This window comes from Melanaphis sacchari, unplaced genomic scaffold, assembly GCF_002803265.2.
Source record: "Melanaphis sacchari strain LSU unplaced genomic scaffold, SCAv2.0 Contig2_pilon_pilon, whole genome shotgun sequence".
Taxonomy (NCBI): Eukaryota; Metazoa; Arthropoda; class Insecta; order Hemiptera; family Aphididae; genus Melanaphis; species Melanaphis sacchari.
The window spans coordinates 2,930,017-2,955,900 of NW_020271173.1; the positions used below are offsets into that span (position 1 = coordinate 2,930,017).

General features: G+C 26.8%; 1 protein-coding gene across 1 annotated transcript in view; it reads right to left on the reverse strand.

Annotated features, from left to right (window-relative positions):
• The window catches only part of LOC112595773 (protein slit), a 119,910-nt gene extending 94,896 nt beyond the window's left edge, over positions 1-25,014 (reverse strand). The window contains exon 1 of the mRNA XM_025341087.1: positions 24,547-25,014. Within this exon, the coding sequence (XP_025196872.1) occupies positions 24,547-24,740 (194 nt within the window). The 5' untranslated portion in view covers positions 24,741-25,014. The remainder of the gene's footprint in view (positions 1-24,546) is intronic.
• Positions 25,015-25,884: the final 870 nt, after the last annotated feature.

A 25,884-nucleotide genomic window follows, 5' to 3' on the forward strand; every position in this document is an offset into this window, starting at 1 on the left:
CTACACGCGAGAATAGACGATTTATTAACTATTTACACAACAACAGGTTTAACGCGGTATAAAAATCGTAAATATACTAATGCGTATTATGTATAATGTAAAACATATACATGTAGATTACACATTACACACGCGTTTATCTGAGTTATAAGTTACATTGCATATTTAAAAACTTTTTATTCGTGTACAGAATACAATCAAAACCGTAACCCATATGGTTATATGGTAATTAATAATTAAATGAAATTAATGTATTAAGCATATTTAATTATGGATTATATTGACAAAAATCGAATTTATAGAAGAAATTTAGAAAGTTTGTTTTATCGATTTTTATTTAAATAATACACTTAAAAATGCAATAAAATAGTTTTTTTTCCGTTTTTAATCATAACTATTTGTATTTAATTACTTAAATACAAATATAGCTCTAGAGAATAAGTTGGTATTAGGCGATGGCTTAAAAATTATTTATATTTTATATTATGCTCATTGGTCGATACACATATGAAAAAAGAAAAAATTTAAAACCTAATTGATTACCTATATAAAAAATCTAACTAGTAAGGTTTTTTTGAATGATTGATACGTCTCATTTTAATTCAATTAAAAAATACCATATTGTTTCAAAAGAATAAAAAAAAAAAAAAACATGTAAGTGGAAAAAAAAAATCAAGACAAGCTGTTGTAGTTGTATGGACAATGTAATATATTCGTTACTCTTGTAACTCCATTAGGAAACTGTTTCTTGTATATTAAAAGCCGAACATTATTTAGACTTAATGACATTGAGTTTTTTCTTCCTCCATCTTTTTCTATTTTAAAACGAACAACGAAAGATAGAATTATGACGAAATCTCATAGACGATAGACGCCTACGCGCTTAAGATACTGAAGTTAATTGTAGGCTTATCTAACGAGCTCCAGTGACATTCAAATAAATTCCATTTAAAGCAGAGTTTTTGAGAACAAATCGTGGATTTAATACAAATGACCCAAGTCTGTACTAAAAGCTTCTTACCAAATCGATTGAAAACTCGGAGACGAAAACAATAAATTTTATGTTCTTAATTAATGCATTTTTAATTTAATGAAATAAAATTTAAAATTTGAATTATGTATAAATTGTAGACACAGCTGCTGTGACAATTTGATGCTCTTAAATCATATACAAATAAATTTAAAAATATAGGTGCCTACTGCTTGTAATACTATTATTCAAATACGTTGATTTCAATAACAATTTAATTATAACGAACATTCTTATGGATTGTAATAAAACTCTGTCTAATATTAAAAATAATAGCCATTATTTATTAAATTACTAAAAACATTATGATATTTTTTATTATTCCTAGACGTTATTTTCTTTTGGAATGATACTTTAGAAAGTTTTTTTGAGATTACTGTGTAGTCATTAATAAATAAAACGTGTAAAACAATATAATATACCTAAGATAACTTCACAAACGCCGAAACCAATGCTTCAGGAATAATATTACACGTGTGCCACTAATGAGAAGGACACGTTGGCCACTGCGCACTAATGGTAATCTATGGACCCATATTAATTTTCCGAATTTACTAATGAAGTGTCCGGCGTTACGGCACAATCTAATTTAGACGTTCCTAAGAAACTCATTGATACCGTCTCCGGTGGCAGGATGATTTATACGCAAGCAGTGCCTTTATGTTTTGAACAAGAAGACTTGCGCAAGCACACTCTTTGAAACGTCGTTAATCAAACGCTTAAATTAGAGCCACATGTGTAAGTATTCGTAAGCAGTGGTGGTGATGGTGGCGAGATGTTAAACGGGCGCGTATCGAAATATGTACCTATACAAAAGAGCATTGTCGATTATTAGCACGAAAGAATGAAGTATCAACTGAAACTATTACTAAAAAAAAAAATGATTAATTAATATCGACAGACTCATTGGGTTTTGTTCAAGATTTAAAATACCGTAAAACGATGACGTATAACATATCTATCACCAATGTTCATTATACATTTATAATGAGTGTTAATCTAATAATTATTATTACCTTACACACTTTTGTTGGGATGATGTTTTCATCGTACGTAAAGATTATTATGTTACGATAAACGATCACTCTCAAAAACGTTATTTTTATTGAAATTAAATTAACAATTCATTCGGGACAGATTTCAGTAATATTCGTAGTAAACACGATGATTACACGTATACGAGTACATAATTATTAACCTAGAGGTATTTTTCAACTCAAGTAAAAAAATTCTGCTAATAGATACCTTTTAAGTCTTTATTCTTATCCTACTCAATTGTTTCCAACCTCGTTGATCTCGAGCATATCGAAAGTCAACAGATAACAATCATAATAACAGGCTTCTATAGGCAAAGCCCTGGAGCACTGTCGGTAGGTGATCCATCGACCTACACAATGTTTATCGTGCTTACAATATAATTTAAAATATTTGTACGTTATTTTTTGACATAATTGTTCTGGTGTTTACGAACAACGGTCATACCGGCATGTTATGGGGCGTTTTTATAACAGGTTACATCTTAATCGTAAGGGTAATTCGTTCTTCGATCGGTTTTGTACAGTGTATATATTTTAGTAAATAACTATTAGTATGCGTACACGAGTTGATTAAAGCAAATAAAGAAATAATAACAATAACATACATAATTTATTGGTGTCTAGTGTTTAGATTCAAAAATATGATGAATAATGTTATTATAATATACGACGTATAGAATAAATAGTGAGCGCTATAAAACGGTTAAACAAATAGTCAAATTATGTCTATTGAATGATTAATTTATAATAACCAATAATAATTGTGATGAATCAAAAAAATCTTTTATGATTAAAACACTTTCAATTATTTATAAATATACGTAGGTATTTAAAGAAGTCGTTAAACTGAAATTGGTATACACCAATTATTACATATAATGCATACGTATCTAAAGAAAAAGTCCGCTAACTTAAACGGGCCTTTTAACCTAAAAATGCACTATTTATATCATCTTGTTTTTTTTTTTTTTTATAAAATACGATACATTTAAATTGTATGATTCAATTTTAAACATAACTACAATAAATTAGGGTAAGTACCTAATAACGGGGAAATTTATTTTATAGTCATTGTACAATACATTTAATGTTTTCTTTACACTTTTCTACACAATACAGAATGTCACAACAAACGTTAAAAACTTAATTGTGTTATATTCGCTGTATTTCAATACTAGTAATTGTAAATGTGATTATATTATCTGTTTTTTCTAGTTATGTTTTATTTTTTTATTTGATCTGATAATGAAAAAAGTTTGGGAATTATCTTAAAATAAATTAAATGCATGAAATCAAATTAATTTTAAAAATAATTATTATTGGATTAAAAGATGCCAAATAGATAAGCATTATAAAATATAAATATAATAGATTAATTAATATTAATATTTTTAAATTCTAAAAGACAATTAATTAATAGAATTAATTTAAAAAATGACTAATTACAAATTAACTAACATATCGAAAAATATACCAATAATAACCGTTAGACACAAATACACGTTATAATATGTGCAATTTTTAAAATTAAGATCATTATTAAATTATATGCAAATTATATAAGTGCGTACAACATCGTGTTGATAATGATGTATATATCTAGTTAATGATTCATTTGCGTACTAAAAATTATGATTGAGTCATAATTTTCAAATATATGTTCGTCGAAAGATAATTACCTACTTACATGATGTTTTAAAATATCGTTTGGCAAAAAAAAAAAAAAAAACTCGTCTGGAATAAGAATAATATACTAACAAATGAAAAATACATAATAAAAACGTATTCGTCCGTAATTTCGTTTAATGTTGCATATGTAAATTCGTTTTTAGTAAATTTAAGTTTTACTCAGTTTACTCACGAATTTCCTTCACGTACGTTTAACCAGGAAAATGGAGAGTGGGAAAGCTGTTATTATTATTATATTATAACGGTGCATTAATGTATAATATGTTGCGTATCTATATTATATCACCCTCTTCGGGAAAATGGGTTCATTCTCACTGGAAAACCTGTATCTATCTACATCCGTATGCGTACACATAAATGTATCAGATATTTTCGATAAATCAGTACTCACCTGAAACAGAAAAAAAACATAATTGGTTGTTATTTCATAGTGAAATACATTCATAATATATTTGATGTTTATATACATACGTATATGGTGTATAAATATATTATATTATGTTTTAATCATCAGGCTGGTTTACAATGAATACAAATGTATCTTTCGAACACCCAAATCGTTTTATTTTCAGTTTTTATTCTTTTATTCTTTTTTTTCGCCGACTGGTCCTAAAATGTTTATTAGGGACGCTAATACAGGCATGATTTAAATGAAGTAGAACAAAGTCACCGGAGAAAAAACACGAGTCCTTCAGGCGGCCACCGTGTAATTATTCTGTCTTGTCTTTCAGAGGCAGTTGTATAATAATAATGGAAATTAAATCAAACACACACATACATATATAATATATATATATATTTAATATATACATATGCGTATTTCTTATACTTTTTCTTTTTCTTCGATCGTGTGTGGTCGTATGGCTTCCGATAATCAGCCACATTTTTACCCTTGTTTTTTTCTTCTATGTCAACGGTCGTGGATCTCTTTTAGTGAGACTCGTGACTATACCGTAGTGGTGAGTTTTAACCCATATGTTTATTTGGTTTTTTTTTTGTTTTTGTTTTTGTTTTTTTTTTTTTTTTAAGTGGTGTTGACAAACTAATTAATAGAAACGATTGGTAACATAATTATTGTAGCAATTGCTTTTTTTTATAAAATAACTAGGCAATTAAAATTACCTTTAAACAACCAATATGATACGATTGATTCGGCGTACTATAATAAATTACAATCATTAAATCTTGTTTAATATATAAAGTGGTTTCTACAGTTAATACATACAAATAATAATATAGTTTTAACAATGTTTTAAGTTTATAATTCATATTTAAAAATTGTATTTTATGTGATTTGTTGCACCGTTGTAATAATTACTGATTACGTAAAAATAAATATTCAATTAAAAAGTATGATGGTTGATTTTTGATCTCATTCTGTGCACTACTATGATAAACAAAATGAATAGGACGTTAAAAATATTTAAAAATAAACTTTACAGATTTTAATAATGTTAAAATATCGATTGAGTTAACTGAACAAACTTTAATTATTATTGTTTCATAATAACTCATAATTTATTAAGTGAATTTTTTATATTCTTAAAATAACAATACAAGTTTATAGGTACATTGTTTGTATTGTAAAACTCATTAAAACCTGCTATCGTATATTTATAAGTACTGATTTTTAACTGATTGTATAACGAGTGTATATAGGTACATATTAATGTGTTATTAATTATTTGATGAATAGTAAAAATTAAAATAACAACAAAAAGTTGTTACGCGTGTAATTGTACTAATAATGTTAACGTATTTAGTATTAATACTTTTAATTTTTTGAACACTGTATGTTATACTCCAGTGACTGTCGTTCTGTATAGATACCAACCATATTTAAATGAAAAAAACTATTTAAAAAATCGATAGGGGTTCTTAATTTAGTGTTTTCAAAGAAAAATATGCATAAATTATAATAAGTAGGCGACTATTATACCTACCTAACAATCATCATTGTTTTGAACATTTTATTTTCACGGTTTTTGATTTGGACATGTCTTCTATCGAACGTTTAATTTTATTATAATATTATGCACGTGAACATAATAAAGAATATTATACTATTCATGTTTAAAATAAAATATGCAAGAACAAATTTTTTTAAATATTTTACGTATTTATAATAACCGATTGGTTATAATAATTATCACAAAATTTACCATGGTATATCGTTAGATTCAAATGCAGCAGGTCAGTATAGACGTATTAAACCAACATCTGTGGACATCCCGTTATAATTAATGTACCGTTCTTTTTTTCTTTTTTTTTTTTAATTTTTTCCGACAGATTTATAATTTATTTATGTTGATCAATATAATATTATATTAGTAGAAACTACAATACTGACGACCGACGTTTATATGAAAAATATAAATTATACGATCACGTTTACCGGATATGTTCTTTTATGTACATAAACGAACACCTATGGTTAATTGATAATAATAACAAACTGCAGATAGTAATTTGGAGGGTGTTTAAAAAAAATATATAATATATACAATTGAATTCATAACATGGACGGATAATCCCGCGGTGGATGATAAATCATCAAACAGCGCACTGTGCACGTTATTAAAACATAGGTTGAACATAAAATCATGTTATTGACAATCAAAGAAAATATTGTGTATAATATTATGAACTACAACTATAGCCCCTATTGTCCCAGGAATGGTCGTGTAGTATAGAAAGTCGCCTGTTTTATAATAGGGCAACCAAACAATAAATTACAGTTATTATTGCAATATTAAACAGCAACATCGGTCTAGGAATGTATGTTTTCAATTTCATTAAATGCACCAGTGAAGAAATACTCTAGTTGGGAACTTCTTTTAATATTTTATATACAATTGGACTGAATAATTTTATTTCATATTTGTATTATTTTTTATTATTATTACACAGTATAATTCATTGGAAACTTTAAGACAGTTGAATTGATCATATTAAATCTAGGAAAAAAAATAAAAAATAATTCTTTAGTGCTTAATACTGATACAGTGGTAAACCTACGTTTTATATTTATATTGTTATATTAAAATGTAAAAAATGTATAATTAAATTGATAAAAAAAAAATTCTTTGAAAATTTATTTGCATTGTTTTCAAATTGCATGTAAAAAAAAAATAATATTTTTTATTTTTTACATAAATCTATATCTTTTGTTGCTGTCTTAACAATAGTCTTGGTGAATCCTATTTCGGGACTAAAGCACCAAGGGACCATTGGAAAGCAATCACGCTTTTCCTTTACGACTTCCCCTTTTCCGTATTCAGTACGAATAAGGGCAAACGAATGCACATTGTTGTTGAGGCAAGATGAGGTGGGTTGTGCTACTAATATGATAGTACACAATGCTTCGGGACGAAGAGATGACATACCCTCGCTAGTAGGAGTGTTGATGATTGTGTGAGAGACCAGCCAAAAGCACTTGTAAAAGTATATTCGAGTGTGTTTCCCAAAAGATTACGGGGAGAAAGATCTGAAGAATTGAGTACAGTATATTATACCCTCAAATCTGACTAGCTTCTCAAATGTCTACCCTTTAGTTGGACTAAAACATTTCATCGGGACATTCATAATATTTGATCAGGATATTGAATATATAATATATATTATATTTTATTATAATTTACATAAATAAATGATAAAATTATTTTTAGTTTAAATTTCTATTATTATTTAAACCATTATTTTAATAAATTTAAAATAAAAATGTTGTACTTATGATTACATATAAAGTGAAATAATAAAATCTGATTATTAATTAATCAATAATAATTTATTATTAATAAATATTTAAAACCCTCTGAACGTATATATCTATTATCTATACTAAATGTCAAATGATATCGGATTTTTAGGATTGATAATTATTTTTAACTAAATACAAAATAAAATATATATTTGTTAAAATATTACAAAATACAAAAAATATAGGTGATAATTAATAACAATCAAATTGTAAATTAATATATTTTTCCCGCCATATATTATGTTTATTTTATTGGCATTCAATTACAAGGTTTTCACTGCAATGTTGAACTACTTTAGTGTAAATAAATATTTTCAATATTGATTAACAAACGATTATTAAAAGAAAGATAATGTATGGAAAATACAAAAATATATGTTATATAAAGTGTACCTATCTTGTATATAAATAGTTCTATAAAAGTTACTTTTTTATAATAATTTAAACTAATCCAACTAAATATTTAAACATTTAATTTTGGTAATCTTAATCAAACAATGTGGAGACTTAGTTTATTAATAAAGTATTGCAAAATAAATGAATACGCTCTAAAACCTTATTTCACCACAACGGATGTATTGGAATCTAAGTTTCATCTCGAAATTCACAAAAGTAGGGTGCTTTGGATATTTCAGTACATACGAAGTAACCCCTCGATAGTCCCTTAAATCGTGGCAAAGCAAATCGCAATTAATTCCGCATCACGAGGGCGTTTGAAAGCTTCACTGTGTCGCCAACTTTAATTAGACGCGTACTTTCAAGTGTCCCTTGTATCGACGCCCTTTCGATCTACCTTTATACCGTTGTCGGTGAACTTTGTCAGATCACCCAAGTGAGACAATGTTTTTTTTAATATAAAACACGATTAACAAACGCGTTTAATATTTATCCGTCTGAGTGTAGAGCATATAATGTTATATTTAAAATTACTTGGTGTATACAAAATAAAATCCTACACGATTTTACTTTTCAGACTTGTCGATGACCGGTTGATGATCACGTGTTATATAAAAGAGATTTAAACATTCGAATGTATTTGCGCACGAACTGTGCATTATAATAAGAAACATTAAATGTGTGGGATAAGATTTCAAAAAATCGATACCTGGCGATGAAACCCTACTCACTGTAATAATAATAATATAATATAGTGCGTTATTTCATACGTAAAGTACTTCAAATCGATGTTGAGAAGCGTTGTTTGTATTCACGATATATTTACGATACTCAAGAGAAAAAAAAATTACCATGATTCAACTTTGATTGTATTATAATATGTCCAATATATCTACACAAAATACTATGGGATTTCATTTATACAATAGAAAGATGGACACTTGTTTTTTTATTTTTATTCTTATATATCACAATATGTTTTCACATATTTTGTTAATCATTCAGTCATTTCGGTATTGGCATTATAGTATGTCTACTAATATTATATGCAATGAATATACTTATGAACAAATAATAATTTAAATTTATTCCACTAGATATATCCTACTACATGTGCTTATATTATAACTTAATGATACTATAACGTCAGTCAAAATAGATATGAGGAGTTTAATAGACGTGGATCTTAAGTTATAATTTATACTCTTTGAGACAACGAGTATTGTTGGAAAAAAAATTAGAAAACACATACACACACACACACACACACACGCACGCACACATATATATTATATATTATAGGTGCGCAAGTATCTATATTATACGTTTTATGGATTTTATATAAACTATTACGTACGAGACTAGTACATTTTTGGCATTTTAATACCTCGATTCATTACCAAACAGACCTGTTTTTTTGTATTTAGTAATATTACAAAAGTGTTTCTATTTCGACTTTATAAAGCAAAATAAAATATTCTATGTATAATATAGATTTGATAAATTAATTGATTTTATAGTGAGTCTATAATATTAGTCACGGGAAAATGTTACTCGTAAAGTTAACATTCCACACAGAGCTATGGGTAATACATTAATAGTATAGGTGATCAATGTCACTTATTATAGATGATATGAACGATCATGTTAATGCATTTCATCGAGTTCTGCTTTCGGTGTAAACGTTGTCTACAATCGTCTACAATAATAATTAATTTTCAAAAGGCGGTGGTCCTGCAGAGTCCGTTAACGAAATGTTTCTGATTCGAAAATACAATGTAATTAATTTTTCGTACCCCACTTCATCGATTAAATTTATGAATAGTCATGATGTAATCGATATTCGAAGGAAAAAAGCAATAACTACATAACGCGTGAGAGAATTTTAAGTGGTGCGTACAGCACTCGTTATTTAAATATAAGTTAAGCCTTTTTATAGTACATAGTTATATATATTTATATATTATGAGAGTTCTGTTTTTGTCGCGGCTATTGGAAGAGGGTTAGAAATAATGGGACATTTGGGCTTAAAGGGATTGGCGCCACAAACAGGCGCAACGATTTTTTTTACGATTTAAAAAAAAAAAGAATAAAAAGCATTTGGGAGCTTTTTGTCCAAATCAAGTTTAACGTTTCTGAACATAGAATTAATTCAACGGCTGATCACTTATGACCTCGATATTCCCACAGTGCGAATAAAAAGCCTATTGGCATTACCGATATGAATTAATTGTTTTCGTTGGGTTGGCGGGCAAATTATTACATAAATTATGATATGTGAATCGAAATGGAAACAAAAGAATATTTTTTTTTGTGACCAATCGATTGAAGGGTACCCATTGTTGAGGTTTGGACAACACAAAGAAAAAAAGTGTTCTTTGTACTATTTGACATGACAAAGTGGTGGTAAAGTCGATGGGTCACGAACAAATATAATACATTCGTGTTCGTATCACTTTCCAGTGGTAAGGCGCCAGACAACTGATACAATTTAAGAGTTTGATATTTAAGGATATGAATGTAATAAAGTTTATGAATTCTTATTTTTAAATCAAATAATGTTTATTAGTAATTTTATGTGTATTACCAATATTTTATTTATAACTAATAACAATACAGTTAACTTAATGATTAAGTAAAATGGACATAATATAGTTTATTGAATTCTAAAATTGTTCTTAATCAATCCGCAAATATTTATTTTTTCTTGTAATTATTCTTGAAGTTAATAAATAATTAAATTTTTTATAGACCTTATATTATGATATTATCTAGTTCGAGTAAAATGGTTTGATGCAGTCTATGTAATTTTTTTATAATGTGGATATTAAAATAATTATATATTGCATTATCAATTTAATAATCAGATTTAGTTTTAGAAAAGTGGTTTAATATCGAAATAAATTGCTTGTTTTATTGATTTCAGATAACGTGAATTGATTAAGAATATACCAGTTATGGCTATTTTTTCAATCAACTCTTGTTAAAATATGAGTGTTATAAATCAATAAAATCACTAATCAAAAAATATAATTTTTTAAAAATAAAAAATGAAAGTATAAAGCAAGTTCACTGAGAAAAATATATTAACCATATTATTAATCTATTAAACTAATTTATATTTTATGATATAAGTTAAAAATGTAATACGTTCAACTGGCTATGTATTAAAATATTATTAGTTATCATAATATGCATAATATAATAATGTGTTTTTTATTATTAATTAAAAATATAATCATTCTAATATATAAAATATCATTATTAATATAATTTAATAGCTTGTTACTTATTACATTTTATTTTGCAATTGAAACTTGAACTATGGATATTAATATTTATATAAGTATTTATAATACTATAATTTAAAACATATTATGTACGTTTTCTATTCTTACATTAAAATTAATTTAATTAACTATAATATGATTAATTAAACTTCTTTAATCATATCATATTATACCTCTTATGTCTGAGCAGCAATTTGGATTCTTCATTAAGCACGTATACGTATTCACCGATATGTCTTCATATCTTTATTCTATACCTGAAGACGTACTATTTACGATCGTAAAATACACATGCACATTCACAACGTTGATTATTTCCAGTTGGTATTCGTTGTTATTGCCTATTCAGTTTATTATCGTCGGCATCTCTTAGCAATCACTTAGACAGGTGGCGGATGAAAAACAAATAATCTGACGGGACGTATAGGGCCATCCTGATTAAACCAAAGATATAAAGGAAAAATAGACACTGAAAAAAATATTTGAAATATTTTCGTGTATTGATGTGGAAAGTAGTGTTTTATTTGAAAATTATGTCTCATAATATTATACTGAATGAGCAAATGGAATGAAAAAATATGTCAAGATGTCGGACTACATAAAGTCAATATAATATAAGGTGTAATAAGAGCGGTCTGGTCTATTTTCAATCTACTCCTTTATAAAATAAAGTATTCTACTATCCTCGATCCCTGTTTTTTTCCAAAGAATCCTTATTCAATAAATATTATTGAAATTTTGATTAAATTAAAATAAAAAGTATTTTTTTTATTTTTGTACACAATTTTTTTATAAATTCATAATGTCCACAAAATAAAAATTGAAATCGAAAAAAAAATGCAAACATTTTTCCAATCGAAATAGAGTCTACCATCTGTTAAACAGAAAAAAAACATTTTTTAAGAAATAAAAAGTTAGTAAAAGCGAGTACGATATAATATGCGCAAGTAACGTGTTTATTATTTTCTTGACTCGTTTTGTCCTACTTGCTTGGGTAACGAGGAAAAATAAATATAATTTCTCACAAACTTTGATCTTTTATCAGCTGTTTGAGAAAAAAAATTATTCTTACTATATCTGAATTATTATAGTTAGTGTAACCAGGTCTTTGACATACGTTTTGTAGCAGAAATGTAACCATGATCAAACGAGAAACGAAACATTATTTTCTTGTGGACTTTTTTTTTATTTTATACTAGGTTATAATAAAATTCCTAAGAACAATTTAAAATAAATTAATATCGTCTATAAAAATTATTTGAACATGATAACATAATGAAGAAAGAAAATGATTTATCATTAATTTATTAATTATCACTGTTTTTTTTTTCTATAGTAAGTATTAATAGAATAAACATTTAAAAATATTTATTAAACGCAATGTATATTTAATCTAAGTTAAGTTATTCATAAATATATGTGGTATAAAGTAAATACTACAAAATAATATGATCACTAAATTATTTCCAAATTTCAATGATACATAATAATATAATATATGTAAACGTAAAATTCATAATTGCATCATTTACATTAAGTACCAACCAATCTCTAAAATAATTTAATAAACTTATAAGTTATAATTAATATAATTATACAAACGGGTTATTAATATATTTCAATTTATTCTAATTGATGTGCAAAAATTACACTTTTAACTCTATGAATAATAAGACGTTTATAAATTCATGAAATTCAATGAAAATACCTATATAGCAGAGCGTAGGTTTCAACTTAAAAGAAAATAATAATGAGTAATAGGTAACTATTAAAAATAATTTATAAAGCTTACATTTAAAATTAAATATTAACTTCTATTTTTTTTAAATTCAATAAAATGCTCAATATTAAAAAATATCAAGAGTGCCAATATATTATACATAAATACTATAATAGAGAGTATATATTTAAAAAAAAAATAAACAATTAAAGCATAATAAAATACAACATTTTATACTAGGTATAATTTAAGTGAGCACTTATGCAATTTTTTTGTATAAAGTTTTCCAATACTAAAACCATTTTTTTCATTCAAATGACAATAATTTATAGGTTGTTTTTTAATAAATATTAATATGTTAACTCGATAAAAAATCTAAAAGGTCAAGATCAAATCAAATCAAATTGCATAGTATATTATTATTTAAAATTGAATATGTGAAAGTCATTGTTTATTAAAAATTAATTATTTGTGTGCAATATTATTATAAAAGTAAGTAAAATTTTAAGTAACATAAGCATACAAATTTCCACGAGAAATAAATTACATTACACATAAAACATAATATACTAATATATATTTATAAATTACTCGTATGTCAATTATTTAATACTTTTTAAATTGATATTCAAAATATGAAACCGATTACTTTTTACAACACAATAAATTAATTTAAGTTAATTTGTTTAACTTCATACTGACATAAATTAGTATATAAAATAAAAGAGTGTGAGTGGTAGAATTCGTAATTAATTGCCAAGCAAGTAAAAAATAATTTTCCTGTTTCTATATAAGTCTCAGTTAATTAACATTAAATTATATAAGAATACATTTAGATAGCCAAAACTTGTATTTGATTTACATATTTTATAGTACATATAATACATTTTATATCGTAACTTATAAGATTAGGGATACATTTATTAATGTAATGAATAATATCATTTTCGTACATAGAAAGCATATATATAACATTTTTTTCTTTTTTAAATGCATTTTTCAATCCTTTTATTAAAACTGTTTAAAGCTATGACTATTTTTATAGCTTTATGTCTAGCTACCAGTATTACATACTCTTTTATGGACTGTTTATTACGAAAATTGTTTTGTATAATGTCAATAAAATCTAAAACATTTCCATAAATTCGAAAACAAGCTTTATTTTACCTGGAAAATATATATTTAATAAAATATCTTCTGCTTGATGTCTTAGAATATATTTTTTTATTTATATCACTGGATAAAATGTTAATTTGCTTATATTTATAACGTTTGAAGGAATATTTTATTTAGTTATTGTTGTTTGTTCAATGTTGATCATGTTTTTGTTAAATATAGCTATTTTTAAAAAGTTAAACAAAAATTGTTTCATCAATTAGACATGGTACAGTAACATTTTTAAAGATGCATAAAATATAAAAAAGATGAAAAAATAACAGAAAAGATTCATTAACACAATCCTAGTTAATTACATTTTTATTTTATTTTTAATTTAGACTCTTTTAAAAAAACAATATTTTAGATAATTCCATAAATACCATATACTAATATGAATTATAAAGTTTGAAAATGTATTTTTTATAATTCAATAGTGTGTAAAATGTAACCACAAATACAGACGTCATGATAACTTTTAAATGTAAAACAAGCACGTTTAATTAAAAACCTTTTTTTTTGTTTTTTATTTATGAATATTTCTAAACTTTATCAGAATCCATGAACCCAGAGTCAACATCATTAGTCAATTTGCACGTTGAATATTAATTGGAAATCGGCAACAATAAATGAGCAGAATTCATTATAATTAATTAACGACCCCTCTTTTTTTTTTTTACTGCGAGAAAGTTCTTGAAAAATATTTCTGTAACTATGTAGATATTTTTCATAACTCATAGGGGCGTCCTACCTGTTGGGCACGGTTCATTAAATGCCATAAATATATTATACGTATTTTACAGTTTTCGGCCGGTACGTAGCATCAGAATAAGGTTTGATATAAAAGAATTGAGATCTCATTTGCATATTGCGCAACATTGGAAAAATGTATAGGTACCTACTGATTTCATTTTTAAAAACGTACACCGATTTTTCCTCCGTTCATGTATTGATCAAAAAACCTAGGTCCATAATCCCTATGGCCGTTTGAATGTCTTGTCGGCGTACATAATAATCCGATTATGTTATTATTATATTGTAGTTACACAAGGCAAACTACAGTGTATGCACGATATTATTTAATCCGATATTCGATAAGCTCATGGTTGTGTGATATCTGACACGTTCTTTTCATTGGGTCACCAGCAGTTATAATAATTTTAATATGCTTTCGAGTATAACATATTTATTTCCAGCTGCTTAGAATCTTATAAACAAAGTCATAGTTTATTGATATGTTTTTAATATGATGTTCTATAACTACCTATTACAACAACAATAATCAATATTTTTAAATGTATACAATTAATAAACTGCATAAAAAGGCATTTTTAATTCATTTAATAATTATAATGCATTATATAATTACAAAAACCTTATAATAATCAAAGTATCATATTACATTATTGTTTTATAATATACCTACCTACACATTTTAACTCGGATAAATATACTGAAGTGAAATTAAAAGTTAACTAATTCAAATTTAGATATGTTTTGAACTATACCGCAAATAAACATTAATCTACGCTTTTTTTTATTTTGGTTTATTCTTATTTACATGGAATTTTTTTTATGAATATTATGAAAAACTCAAATATAATGATATATATATATATATATTTATAATAAACGTATTATTATTAAATAATCCTTTATCAAATGACATAATATTAATATCTACCGTTTACGTGTGTGTAAACGGTAATAAATGCGCCCATTATGGTTGGTGTCATTCATAATCGGACCACTTAAAAAAAAATGAGCGTGCAGAGCCGTGAATGAATAACTTCCTCATCTGGAACATCAATAAGCCTGGTGAGCGTTTATATTATATCGTTCGTTTTAAAATCTAAATACAGGCAGTCAGTGAAGAAATACTACAAAGGCTTTTAAATCGTGAGTGATGCCAGTGGCCTTGTTTACTAAATTTCTTTAACATAGATGAAATAGTTTAGATTATACATTGTGTACATTTTGAAAAACTTAATAGTTTTTATACTTTTAGTATTAAAATATTAAATAATCAATACCTATTATTTAAAATAACTAATAGTAATGAAATCACTGTAACTAAAGATTTACTTTAAATTCAATATTGTATAATAATTAATGCTGATGTTCAACTTTTATAATAAAATAGGTTTAAATAAACTTGCTCAAAATAGTGAATATAAAAACAGTGCAATAATCAATATAATTTAAGTAATTGTAAAATAAAATTATTAAAAGAATATCAGTATGATTAGCATATATTTCCTTATAGAACTTTAGTTCCGGTTTTGAATGATTTTATTAAGGAAATCACAATTCTCAATTTAAACATTTTATCGATGATAGCGATAAGTTTCTACTTGACCTCTAACTATTATATCATATATTTTTAAAATTTTAAGTCAGTACCTTGTCAAGAAATGTTTATTTTTAGTGCATGCAATACTATAAAGTGTAAGCCACTACTGTTGTATGTATTTTGTTACTTTTTTAGAATAATATTTATGAAACAAACAAACTAGCAATATTAAAAATACATTTATCCAGTATATCTCTAATTGTAAACCCGTTACGTAGGTTCGCTAAAAAAAATATCCCACAAAAGTAACAAGAGAGACAAAAATAAGATCTGTTTTAGTCTGTGAGTGTAATTGTGACATATTGTTCATGACAATGTGCAATTTACGTAAAATTTAGGGGGAAAGATGTTTATATATTCATTAAGTAAACATTATAACAAGCGAATAAAATTACAAACATAATATAACGCTTACGCTTGCTGCATGTGAAAAAAAAACATGCACTACTTATGATACGACATCGCCTGGGTACACCGTACACACTACACCTACATTATATTGTATTGGTGCAAAACTATACATCTGAAAACAAGAGATACAAAATCGTATAGCAAGCAACACACACGTCGTCGGGTAACGAAATCTATTCATAGGGCCGAAAATTAATTACTACATTCTCGTGTTGGTCTTCTGCTGTACAAACACCGTCTGATTGTATCATCAATCATCCATCCCTCTACCCCGTGAGTCTGTCGAGAAGAAAACACTCATGTTTGGTCCGTTGACAAGAACGTCTCTCGCGTGTGCACCTGACAGGTGGTTATCAAAATATTTGTGTTAATGGACTTTTTATATACACGCACGCGCGCGCGCACATACGTACATAATATTACATTACACCCATGAGCATGCTCTCCACAAGTGGTTAAAGCAGTTCCGACCTCGACTTGACAGGATAGAACATCAATATTGTATATAGGTACCGACTATCTATAGGTAGAACACATAATATTCAGAATTTTTTTTTTTGTAAAATAAAAACATATTAACAATTAATCCGCGCATCACATGGACATCATTAATGTCACGGAGGCCGGAAGAACACTGACAAGGGCTGCACGTGGGCTCCCGGAGCGCGGTTTACACGTCGATGAGTGGGTTTAGTCAATAAAAAATATATCCAATACTCGTGCCGTGTCTCCGCAAAAACAATAAAACTCTTCTATAGTCCATGTAATTTAATGTATATTGAATTGCTTATTGTATAACAGTTATCTATTTTAATGTTATGTTGAATAGCTTCCGAGATTTCATTCACACACGGATTGGCTGTTTACGGAGGAAAAATTTCAATTTTTAAACATTTGTAAGAATAATGCGTAGAACTAAATAAATCTTTTTACGAACTAAATAATTAAAGTAATACTATTTTTTTTTTTATAAATAAAACACAATTTTATTACTAACTAAAATGTGCATTTACATATTATTTTGGTATACTATATAATGGCTAAAATTAAAAAAATAACAAAATATTCAATATTTGTATGTTATATTACTATTTACTATGTGAAATCGAATTTAAAATCTGTGAGACTTGGAATACGTGTTTGATAAATTAGTAGTTATTATAAAAATGTATAATTTGTTGTAAACAAAATTATAGAAACATTTTATTATGAAACCTAATGAAATAAAATAGCATAATAATAAGTATACTTGAAAACATAACATACAAAAATATTTATAGTTTTTATACACACAATTTTTTTACATCAACTTATTTGAATTTATTTTTTGATAAACAATAACTATATTATTATCATTGAGTATTATGTATACCTATTATGTTCGTTGACTATTTAAAGATATTTGTTTTTTATTTAATTTTAAACATAAACTGATTTAGTATTGCTGTCCGTAGATATACAACATAAATATCTATCTATATACTAATATGGTGAATATAACAATTCAAAAGTATGTGTGTGTGTGTGTGTGTGTGTGTGTGTGTGTTTGAAGATGGCCCACCATTCCGGACACAGAAGGGGGTCGAAATCCCACGTATTGACATCCTCTAAACAGTATTTTTATCACTGGGTTATAAACAAAATTTAAATAAATATATACGTGTTTCTGCAATATTGAAAAAAATCGAAAGAAATTCCAAATAGAATATACAGACCACCCAACGAAAGCTGTACACTCCGGTTGTCACGAACCTTCTCATATTGTTTGCCATTGAAATGGAGATGGATTAGGGATTGCAATTCGCTTCACATTATTATTCGACTGACCGTAAACATACCCTTACCCTTTCGAATGTAAATTATCTATAAAATGTTTAATTTTATCTTAAATTGTATTCTATTAATTTTGTGATATAATTTATAAAAACTATACAACTCGTAAATTCTAATTAGATTTTCAAAGATAGTAACAAGAATACATATTGTGAAAATTAATATTTGGACATTGTCGGTGTATTGTATAGTATATATTAATAATTTACTCGATGATCGAGCGGTACTCAACATAATGTACTGTATACATAATGTATCTCTCTAGAAGATGGTACTAAAATTATCTCATACAGCTAAATTGATTTGGGATATTCGACTGAACAAATTGTGTGTGTATATATATATAATATCTGTGTGTGTGTAACTCGTATAAAACGTACAAGCTGCACATCATGACCGCTGGGAATATAATATGGCCCTCTTTTGCATTTCCATTTGTATGCCATTTATATTTTTCAGTTGGGAAAATATGTAACCTACACAAAGGTCGCGTGGGGGATCGGAAAACAATGAGAGCAAAGCTTGATTCAAAGAGCGCTGGTTACCCTTTGTTTCTAACTCGGCTACCTTTTCCCAAGTACTTATTTTTTTTAAATTTATTTTTTATATTTCAAGGGTGCTAAATTTCTAAATGGTGTGACAGTTGTCTATGAGGGTAAAAAGTTTGGTCAAACAAGCGTATGGTCAAACAAAAAAGGGGAATAATAAGAACATATTTTTGAACCGGATTTGACATATTTTTTCGACAAATATATCAGTTAAAATTTGCTAGAATTATACTAAAATTATATTCTATTTTTCTTTTTTAGTGTAGGTTATATAAGTGATTTTAAGTCGTTGTCATAATATGATAAATATAAATAGTCGATTGTTCAATATCGATATTTTTGTGGTGCTTTATCCATCCAAACCAACTTCCAAATTATTAAACCCTTAACCAGACTGAATAATTTATTGAAAACTAAATAAAACAAAATTATGCTATTTTATTTTGGTAATTAAAAACAAAATAATAAAGTCCATGGAAAAATGTCATAATTTTCATATTCAATTAAATGATGACACATGTTTGTCACATAAATAACAAAAATTTAGCTTACAATCTTAAAATAATAATAAAAATACGCGCGAATATTGTGTACGTTGATTTATAAAATTTAATGGCCAAAAACAAATTATTGATTTATGTGCATATGGAGTAGTATACGATAGTAATGTGATGTATTAAAATATAATTTCCTTCCTCTTTGAAGCAATACTATTCGTTCATCGAACTTTGTTAAATACTTTATCGATAAAACACAACATATTTCGAAATTATACTTAGTTTACATTAATCAGTTACTAATCTCAAAAATTAATGTTTTGTCATATGCTTATATAATAAACGATGTCCCAAGTTGTGCGATTAAATTTAATTTACAGACTTACATATTATATATATATATATATATATATATATATGTGTGTGTGTGTGCATAATATACTATTTTATCGCCCTTTTTGATAATAATAATTACACAGAAGCTTAAGCTGGGTCTTAGTTAGCCGTCGCCAGTGAGTGTGTGTGTGTGTTTTTTTTTACATTCATCGTATCACGGACACCCAGATTACCCTAAGCGTTCCGATGTCCGCATCATCACGTACGGACCGTAAAACGCGCCACGCACAATAAACACAATTCGGTGGACCATCCGCGCCCGGCCATATATTAATGCATCCTCAGACATCGAGCTTCGTTCAAATTATCCCTTGACATATTTTGTAATATACCTGAAAGCCCCTTGAACGCACGAGGCAACAACGTCGTAATTACCATAAACGCATGATTAAGTGTTTCAGAATGAATACAACAACATAATGTATGGGTTCATATGTTTTTTTTTTTATGCCACGGCACATTTTATTATTATTATTATTATTATTATTACAGTTGTTCAATTGAATACAAATTCCGAAGTTAAAATATTTTACTTTGACTTTTATTGATAGTGCAAATAAAATTTATTTTTTACAAAATATAATAAAAATTACATTATTTTCAATTACAAATACAATGAACTATAATCGAAGGATGTTTTCATTAACTAAAACATTTTTCACTATTAACAAACTTTATTTGCACTAAAAATCTGTTGACAACAATGGCAGAAAAATAATAGAATTGCCTATATAATATATTTTAATAATATTTAATTAGTTTTATCCTAAGTTTTTTCTTCATAATAATATAATTTTTCAATGTTATTAATAATAAGTATCCATAGTTTTCAATGTATTTCTATACTAAATAATAAAAGTATTGGTAAATTATAGATATGTTTCCAATATTATAGTAAATCAATTGAAAAACAATACTATTATCATTGATGTATAAGCAATTTAAAGTAAATATAATCATTAATAAGGTTATTTTGTTGAAAATTTAGGTTATAATTAAATATTAAATAAATAATTATTCCCCCTCCCAAAAAAAAAAAAAACTTTTTTAAGGTATAACTTTGATGTAATACGTGTCTTTATGTTTTTTACGCTTTAAGCCTGGTATAAAACCAAAGTTTTGTTTATGATGTAAATTATTGCTGTTGAAATCATATTCGTTATCCCAAATGCAATCTGTGTATAAATATTATATATGCATTTGGGACTACGTTATGATTTTATCAAAGGTACTACATATCGTTACAATTACCCTCGATGTGTGAGCATGTTAATTTGAATAAATAAATGACAAACGAGAGTGGGATGCAATGCGCGTTGGAATCTATATAGATATTTCGTTTACACGATAATATTAAAATAATTTATAATATAATAAATACATAACAATATGCTATATATTATTTTAGAAAAAAAAACTCTAAGGTAAATGGATTTTTGTGGTCTTAAGTCCAGGTAAAATGACGCATGCAATTGATCACTTGTTTTAAGAATTTTAATTTTATTTCATAAAATGTATACTATGAGTCGTATTAATTATTTAGAACGACAATGAAATAATTACAATTGAATGTATTATGCAGCTTTAAAATTAAATTAAAATTATTACCATGGAAATATTTATGCAATTTATAATATCGTACATTAGTCTGCATAGTATAAATTAAAAATAATATGAATTATATTTCATATTTCCTCTTATAGTTATAAGAAGTTTCATAATACGAATATTATACTATACAATTAGAAGTTACATACATTGTTAGTGCTATGGTATAATTATATAAATATATAATATAGTCTGTTTAACTTATCACATTATTATAAGTGCCAAGTCAACATTTTTATTCGTAAAATAATAAAAGACAATTATCGAATTTACTATTTTGACAACTTAACAAAAAATAATAGACACATAATACTTTATAATAGCATAGTTAAATCAATAATTACTAAAAGCCATGTTATATATTCATGTATTTTTTTGTTTAATATTTAAATTTAATTTAAAAATACTATACAGTCATATAGGTAAATATCAAGCTCCTATAAAAACCTCTTTTTTTTTTTTACAAAATACGCATTTTGGTCCAATGCGTTCTATAGATTCCTATATGCTTCACCCTCCACGGAAAATAGAATTTTAATAAAACAGATTTCGTCCATAATCGATTGTACCTAAAATATGGGAATCAATGGCTATAACTATAATATCTTTCAATACCTTTACTGGTTTTTCTTTTCATAAACAAATAATAATGATAAATTTACAAATATTTTCCATTTACTTTCGAGACAACTTGTTTACGGTTTCTTATTGCTATTTATGAACTGTAGTTCATAAATAAAATAAAAAAAAAAGTTGCTATTGAGAAATAATATACAAGTTTCATGTCGTGGTATAATATAAATATATATATGAATACTCATAAATTTTCTTAACTAAAGATGTTACGATGAGATACACACGCACTGAGGACGTGACGACATCGTGTCTAGATAAGAAGTGGTCACGACCAAAAGGGTATAAAAATTCACCGTTTTCCAAAATGATAATAATAATAAAAAACTGACATTCCAAGGGGCGATACACATTTGTTTTTAACCGCCAGCTGTAAGTCGTCTGCTAACGGTCGAATCCACTCACGACGGCCGTTTTATTTTAATAGGACTTTTAACTGTTCTATTCTGGTGATATATTATATTATATGTATATACGATGACGAATATTATATCATAAAAAACAAATCTCCACAGTGATCGTTACAGGGCTACTATGTGTATTTAAAAAATGATTTTCTATTCATGTGCCAACAGAGGGGTTTCTTGTCATATCAATCATAACACACGGACATTGGCTCTTGTCCAGTCAAAAAGTTTTCACACTAGTTACTCGAAAGAACCATTTTTAAGTTTTAATATTTAATAGTTCATTCAATTCATTTCATACAATTCTAAAAATCTTAAGACCATTTTAGTTCACCTCTATACATACTATAAAGTATAATTTTAATAATTATAATCATGTCATATAAATTATAATGTTTATTTTAGTTTTCAGAATTAATCTGTGGTATGATATATTAATATTCTAAATAAAATCTAAAAAACAGTTTTATTTTATTAGGTACCACGCGGTTAAGATAAGTTAACGGGTTTTTTTTATGGAACATAAATACAAATCCATTGACATTAAAAATCAAAATTATGAACATTTCACAACAAGTAATTTATTTATTTTTTTAATTGCTTCACTGCGCACTCCTTTTGTTGTATTGGATCATTTTATTAATATTTTTGAGAAAGAAAAGTATTTTTCTATTAAACGTAATAATTTACACAGACTTGGTTATTTTCCAAACTGTTTTCTCTTTTCACTTCATCTAACCGATATACTGTTCACTAACGATAACGGATCAACGAATTTTAATTTGGATTATTCGTTTACTATTACCCACAGAAAATGCTCAAAAAATTATGAGTGGAATTTATTCATATCTTGTTAGAGTAATTTGTATTTAAATTTATATAACGTTAAAACGAAACTTCAAGACTTTGGAATAAATAAAATAATTGTATTTCATATAAGTAACATGTAGGTGTTATGATTATGATGACTGTGTGTTTTTCCACGAGTTTAAGTGTGGAATAATTCGCGTCAATCTTATTTGTCTTTTAAAAAAACACAATGATCATGAAAAAAATAAGAAAATAAAATTACATGTTAAGAAAAAAGCTATATCATTCTAATAGGTCATTGAATGTAGCTATAACTATTAAATACGTGAAATAAAGGTTATAATGAAGAATCTATTTAATTTTCTACTCAGTGTTTTATAATTAATATAATGATAAAATAATATAATTACAATAATTCAATCATAATGATTACAATAAAATTGTGGCCTTAAATATGGGCTTGTTAAACGGCTAACTTTATTATTTTTATTTAAATTTTCAAATAATATTATGTTCTATACTATAAAATGAATCATTCCAGCTCTATTTTTGCTTTCATTAAAACCAACCACAAAAATCATTTTAAAAAGGGGTCGAAAATAAACGTGTGATTGATGTGGCTAGTTATTATTTAAATAAAAACCAGTTCTATCTAGGACTTATGAAGGGGTTGCGAGGTCAACGGTCGTTTGAAAACAAAAGGGTTTGTCATATATCTGTCACGACCAGAGCTACAGTAGCCCTTTAATCTATACTCAGATTTAATTCGAATCATTTTCGATATGATGCGTTACTGAAATTGTTTTTAACAGTGTTAAAAAACAGTATTTAAATACTTGTTACTATTAACCCAAATCAGGTTTTTAATACTGCTAATTGAAAAAGCTCTATGGTTTAGCACAATTACTGCCTATTACAACGTCAGTAATCTATTAAATTATATTACTACTACAATAGTAGTCAAAGCACTTACAGTCTTTCGATATCTGAGGGTAAATTCTTGGGTACTTCATCCAGACCTTTCCTGGAACAATCAGCCGTAGTTTGATCACAGGAACACAGCCAAGGGCATCTGGCGTTATCAGCCAAATCGTTCAGATCGTCGCCCCGGACCCCGGGGTCCAGGGCCATTATCAACAACAAACACAAGACACCGGACACCTTCATGTCCACGAATTTTTATTAACTCAAGTCAAGAAAAAAACGAAACCCGGTAAAAAAAATATAATAATTATTTTAGTAACAACCACGTCCAATCACACTGGCCTCGAAGGTCCTGATCGCGTGGCGTTTAACCGCATTGTTATCTTCGCACTCACCGAGAGTACTTATAATATTATTACGAATATGACGTATACGTATATGTAAGTTATGATTATTATAGATCGCGATCGAAGAACGATGACGTACAGGGGTGCGGTACGCGTTATACACGGCACGTCTCGCGTGGTGAACTGGACCGTCGACGCACGGATGGGGTCGGCACGTCCGGCATACAACGACCTCTGACGGTGCATGGTCACAACCACCGACGTTTCTCAAACGTAATAAAGGAGCATACTAGATTTCCTTGATCCTGCCAAACACGTTTTTCTAAATTTTTTTGTAAGTATTGTGACCCACTGTCGTCTCCTACACCGTTATGAATCATTTGAACGAAACTTTTGCTTGAACTAAAAAAATTATTATTTTTCTACTACAATAAATAAATAAGTACTAAAGTACGTTTTTAACACCATGCCCGTTACGTGTTTTATTTTCCGTATTTGGCTCGCATTCTGATATGCATTTAATCAGATATAAAAAAATAAATAATAATATTAAATAAAGACCTCCTTTCGAGCTCTCTACACTCAAGATACGTATAGCTGATAACAAACGGTTTTATTTTTATGAAATATGCTTACAGTTCTAACTTTTGTCCATAGATCAACATTTTGGTTTATTTAAACACAATATATCTGAGCATGAATGAATAAGTCAATTTTAAAATGCAATTATTATACTACAATAAATAATATCTCAGTTACGATAATGTTTAAAAATATTTTGTTTCTCAAATATCTATAGTGTCGATCTTGTTGTCGACGCAAATTATTAAAATAAATTAAATAAATTCGTGCAATGGTGTATAATATTAAGTAGATACCTGCGCAATAAATTTGCATTAGAAAGATAATTTTACCGATGACACAATACCGAAAGCGAACGTTGGTGGCATAATTAATGTAAACCATTAATATAATAATCTTATAACAATAGCATAGCGCATAGAAATTTTAATTTATACGTAAAATAATGTTTAATATTT